The sequence below is a fragment of the Physcomitrium patens genome, chromosome 5 (genome assembly GCF_059467195.1).
Source record: "Physcomitrium patens ecotype Gransden chromosome 5, ASM5946719v1, whole genome shotgun sequence".
In the NCBI taxonomy this organism is placed as follows: Eukaryota; Viridiplantae; Streptophyta; class Bryopsida; order Funariales; family Funariaceae; genus Physcomitrium; species Physcomitrium patens.
This window is the reverse complement of record NC_143414.1, coordinates 380,675-385,464: the sequence shown is the minus strand read 5'-3', so window position 1 is coordinate 385,464 and position 4,790 is coordinate 380,675. Positions and strand designations below refer to the sequence as shown.

Below are 4,790 nucleotides of genomic sequence, written 5' to 3'. Positions count from 1 at the left end.
AGAGTCTATCCTGAGTTGTCCATCAGCTCAGAGGCAAATGCTGGTTCCATGGCTCCTCCCTGGACACCAACTAGTGCTGCACAAGAATCTCTTCACGAACTTCGATGACTTGCGTACAGGTAATACGGGGATAGTTCGCAACACCAACTGGTTCTTTGTGTAAAGCCCGGCATTCTATGCCATAGGAACTCTGACCCGACTGGGTGAGCATATAGCACAACAGGAACAAGATCGTCGTCATTCGGTAGGGAGTCTGGCTAAAGAGAAACATGAAATGTAGAATCAAACATTTTAATTTCTTTTTATTTAACAACGCCATCCACAAGAAGGCAATCAAAAATTTATAAATCATACCTAGGTACAGATGTAATACTGTGTCATACTTGGCCTCGTTTGCGTCGAGGTTACATTTACACAGGGTGATACCTTGACCTTACATTACGAGGCTCTCACGTCCCACTCGTTGGCTCCATCAATCTAGCAAGCCGATGCTCAATCAATCTTACCTACAATGACTGCTTTCAAATCTTACAAGTGAATCTAGGACTACCAGAGGCTCAGCTCATGTCTCGGATGGCCGCATGCTGAAAGGCTCCTGGTCAAGGCTCATATAATTACAGACGCAAGCCCTGGCATAGAAAGCAACCGAAAAGAGACCAATTAAAAAGTTCTTTCTTCGTCGTTCTGGCTTGTCCAGTTGAAGACGCTGGGGTTAATTGTCACGCTGCAGCTCCAGAATCTGACTCCCACCATCTTGTTCTCAACCCAGAATTCGGTAGTGGTGGTCCGGCCGAATAGTCAGACAATAGCAGCATTTCAAATTCTTGATAAAACCGAGTATCCATAATCTACACCAGTATGATCCAACCAATCTCAGCAGTCTAAAATCTACATTCAAAAAGTTAATCAGATCTCTGCATGTGTACTTTTGTACATTATGTTGGCCAACTTGAAGCTCAGCTGATCTTCAAAATTTTCCAGAACAGATCGTTGTCATGAGGCCTGAATCTAATGCCTCCTCAGTACGACCACTCTTGCAGGACATCCATGGCTGGTCCAGCCACCTCCGACAGCCCAGAAAAGCTGCCTCGCAGAGAGCGATTGTAGAGTCCACTACCGTCCGTGAAACACGTCGAAGTCTGGCTGCTATCCTCAGCAACAGATTGCAAGGGAAGGAGGGAACCGTCACAAGGGAAGTACTCTGCATTGAGAGCATCATCGGGCCAAGCGTAATCAAGGTTATTCAATCTTTGGCTGCTTTCAACTTCGTCCTCTCCTTCACTGTAGGGGTTGTGCGATGGTTCCAGTTTCGCTCGTATGCGGATGCCATTCACTGTAGTCAGGGGATGGCTGATCATGCTTTGAGGAGGTGGAGAGAACAACTTGACTATGTCGGCACCGTTCTGATGGTTGTAATAGGGCTCCTTCATCATGTTGTACTGGTACAAATCCATCGCCGGGGTTGCTATAGGAATTGACCCAGGCGCAGGCAACTGGTGTGCCATAACGGACGCAGCGTGGTCTTGCCTGAACTCTTGGGCAACATGGTCACCGCCCCCTCGTAAACTATCCTGACATTTGTAGAAGGACTCAGCGGCTGTGCATGTGTCGCAGTCGTCCGAGTCAGTTACTGTGGGATTCGGGGAGTTGTCCCGGTGGTTGCCAGGAAGTGCATCAAGCGGATCAGCAAGTTGATAGCTTGGCATGCCAGCGTACATGAAACTAGGCTTTTTGTTGCCAACCGTCTTCTGAAAGACACGGCATACTACCCATTCGTGATTCTGCAGCAGTTAACAGCTGTTATTCTATGCCTTTCTTTGATACTCACAGGTTGGTGCACATCATCTTTCAAATTGACAGAGCAGTACAAACCTAGTGAGAAGTTTGATACAGAAATACTGCGCGTGACAGAAGGGCAGCGCGAACAAACCTTGGATTGGTGAGATTCATGGTTGCTTAGGTGATTACTCAAGTCATTCTCCAGGCGGTACTCGTGCATGATCCAGTTGGTCTTAGCGCCCTTGGGTGCGCGGCCAAGGTAGAACACCAGAGTCTTCTTCATGCCTACCAGAAGATGAGTGCTATAATTCATCACATCCCTGTCCTTACCTGTGGCCTTCCAATACCCCTTCTCAGTGGCTCTGTTGGTTCGTATCCCCGTTGGATACTTCCTGTCTCGCAGGCTGAAGAAATACCATTCCTTCTCCCCTACTTTCGCTTTCTCTGCAGAATTGTCACCAATATACAACTTCCTAAATTTAGGCCACACGTAATAATCTCGAGATAGCACAACAAAATTTGTACAGCAACGGAGTCTCCAATCACGTGAGTACTATTTCTAGACGTCTACATCGATTGTTCCGATGAATTGAAGGATCGCGTGTGAGTAGCGTACCAGGAAGATCCCAGGGCTCGCATTTGTTGAGGCTCACGTTCGGAATCGACTTCACGGCAAAGTGAGGGTTTTTGACCTTTCGGGTCAGGTAGAAGCTGACGAGCTCATCATCAGTAGGATGGAAGCGAAACCCTGGTGGAAGCTCAATGTTGCAATCTTGTTTTGTCTCCATGGTATTCTTGCCGTTGCACATGCTTGAGACACAAAGGCAGATGTTTACAGGCAGTCACTGCGCTTGATATTGAGTACAAAGGTTCCAGTAGCTCCCTCACCCAATGATTCTGGTGAATAAAGCGTCTGTCTAAAGAGTGAACCAGGTAGAGCTACAGGTCACTATTACTCTTCGATGATCAAATAGAAAAATCACACTAACAACTCTGCAGATGACGATACGCTGACGAAGTAGTGGGACCTCAAAGACAAAAGTCACTTCTGTAAAATCAGCAGCTATTGACTCAAAATCTAGAGGGAATCTCAGAGCACGTGCAAGACGTCACTAAACTACCGTCACTGAAGAGGTAATGAACACCAAGTCACCGGTGACCACGATCAAAACGCACTTACGAAGTGTGCTGGAAAAGAAGAAGAAAACAAAACGACGAAAACGACAGAATACTAGCTAGCGTGGTATTCGTATGAGCTTCGCGAAGAAGCGTTAATAAGAAACTTGTTACCGTGGAAAACGGCTGAAGAGAGAAGATGAGCACAGCAAGGGGTGTCCGATCAAACCATGCACTGCTGGAAATCTAGGTGCTGGAAATCTGTGTGAGATTTACTGTATGAAGGAGAGGGGTCACATGAGCCAGTACCAACGTCTAGCAGACTAAAACCTGAGAAATTGTGGGACTTCAATCGCACAGAATAACGAAGATCAGGTGTGGTTGAAACTCGCATAGACAATGTCTTCACCCTTAACACGATGGTCTCCAGTTTCCAGAAGAATTAATCCCGTGGATTACGGAAAAGTTCCAGTGCGAGAAATAGTTCGCGCTCGTATGCGTTCACACGCAAGTCACCTGATTGAGCATGCGCACATCCCAACAAAGCATGTGTGTTGAATTGAACCTCCAGATATGTGATCAGCACCCACTAGACCTACCACCACACCTGGATGACCTTTTCAGCCAGTTTGAAAAGTGATTTCAAGAATTCAACACCGATCCAAACGGTGGGGTACCACGTGAATCAACGTCGAACGACACAAACACGTCTATGCACCCCAGACATCGACTAGATGTCCAGCAAGTCATCCACGGTCAATATCTGGACTGAACAACTGAAACTACTGCAGTATCTCCGCTACCACGCGAGTAGCTTCGTTCCAGTCCACTCTCTCTCCCACGAACGGAACAGTTTGGTGTCGATGGGTGCGTTCGATGCACAGACTGGGCTTCACAAGCAATACACGCATCCACCCTGATGTGATTTGTGCTCCAGCCACACCCCCCAGGTGCAACCACGGACTTCTGGCTGTGGCTTGAAAACAGCAGACAGATAATTTACAGTCGGCGGACCAGCAGGTACAGTGTCAACAATGGAAGAAAGACGAAAGTGGCACTAGAAGTTGTGATACATGGAGCGAAGGGCGAAAAAAGAAGATCCACACATCAATACAAGACTGGAAATGAGGCAGTAACGTAGGAATGCTCCAAGTGCCACAGTACGGCGATGCAACAGGTGTGGAGCAGCGTGGTGAGGATCAAGGAGAGAGTGTCGCCAAGACGAGGAACACAACAACAGCAACTAGACAAAGATTCACGGCGTTTATTGGAGAGGATCAGGTGGGGGGGGGGGTGTGGGTGGGAACAGCAGCAGACAGGGAGTGACACAGGAAGACAATCATGAGCGGTGACTGCATGTGGGGTTTTGTACAGCGCCTCCGTCCATCCCGGCACCCAGCTTTCAGGAACCCCCGCCCATCGCTCGGTACTTCGCTCCAACTCTGGCGTCCTTCGATCCCCCGATCCCTCCCCTTGGGGAAAAGGCTTGGTCCCACTCTCCCCGCGCTGGCCATCTCGCGGTCTCGCCGTGTAGGTCGCTGGCGGTTGTCACGCAGCCGCGGCAGGTCGCACCACTCCACTTCTACCGCGGCTGCAGGGCAGGGGGGGTCATACGGCTGCTGCTGTGCAACATGATGGTGTGGGTGGATGCAGCGTGGATGCAGCTTCGACCCCCCAACACCGTGCTCATCATGCGACCAATGAATGAATGGGGGTGGTACCCGTCTTTCCCACGCTGACACTCCAGTCTTACCCTTTTTCCTAACGACAATTCAGGGCAGACTTGATTTCCCCCACGTTCACCGCTTGGACTGGGGACCCACCTAACCCCCCCCCCCCCCCCCGCTTGCCTGCCATTCCCAGCTCCTGCTCTCACACCCCAAGAAGGGATGGCT

The 4,790-nt window shown here is 49.3% G+C and overlaps 1 protein-coding gene across 1 annotated transcript; it reads right to left on the bottom strand.

Annotated features, from left to right (window-relative positions):
• Positions 1–277: 277 nt before the first annotated feature.
• LOC112282608 (uncharacterized) lies at positions 278–4,257 on the bottom strand. Its single transcript, XM_024520419.3, has 3 exons — positions 2,396–4,257; positions 1,931–2,223; positions 278–1,781 (listed from the first exon to the last, which is right to left on the bottom strand). Exons 1-3 carry the CDS (start codon positions 2,586–2,588, stop codon positions 1,020–1,022), a joined length of 1,248 nt encoding a protein of 415 aa, XP_024376187.1. The 5' UTR covers positions 2,589–4,257; the 3' UTR covers positions 278–1,019.
• Between the last annotated feature and the right edge of the window lie 533 nt (positions 4,258–4,790).

Excerpts from the sequence above, each read along its gene's own strand:
- LOC112282608 (XM_024520419.3), bottom strand. The coding sequence starts at position 2,588 with ATGTGCAACGGCAAGAATACCATGGAGACAAAACAAGATTGCAACATT. Across the intron at positions 2,224-2,395 it reads CGAGCCCTGGGATCTTCCTG|AGAAAGCGAAAGTAGGGGAG; the intron begins GTACGCTACTCA and ends ACAATTCTGCAG. Across the intron at positions 1,782-1,930 it reads ATGAATCTCACCAATCCAAG|AATCACGAATGGGTAGTATG; the intron begins GTTTGTTCGCGC and ends TAACTGCTGCAG.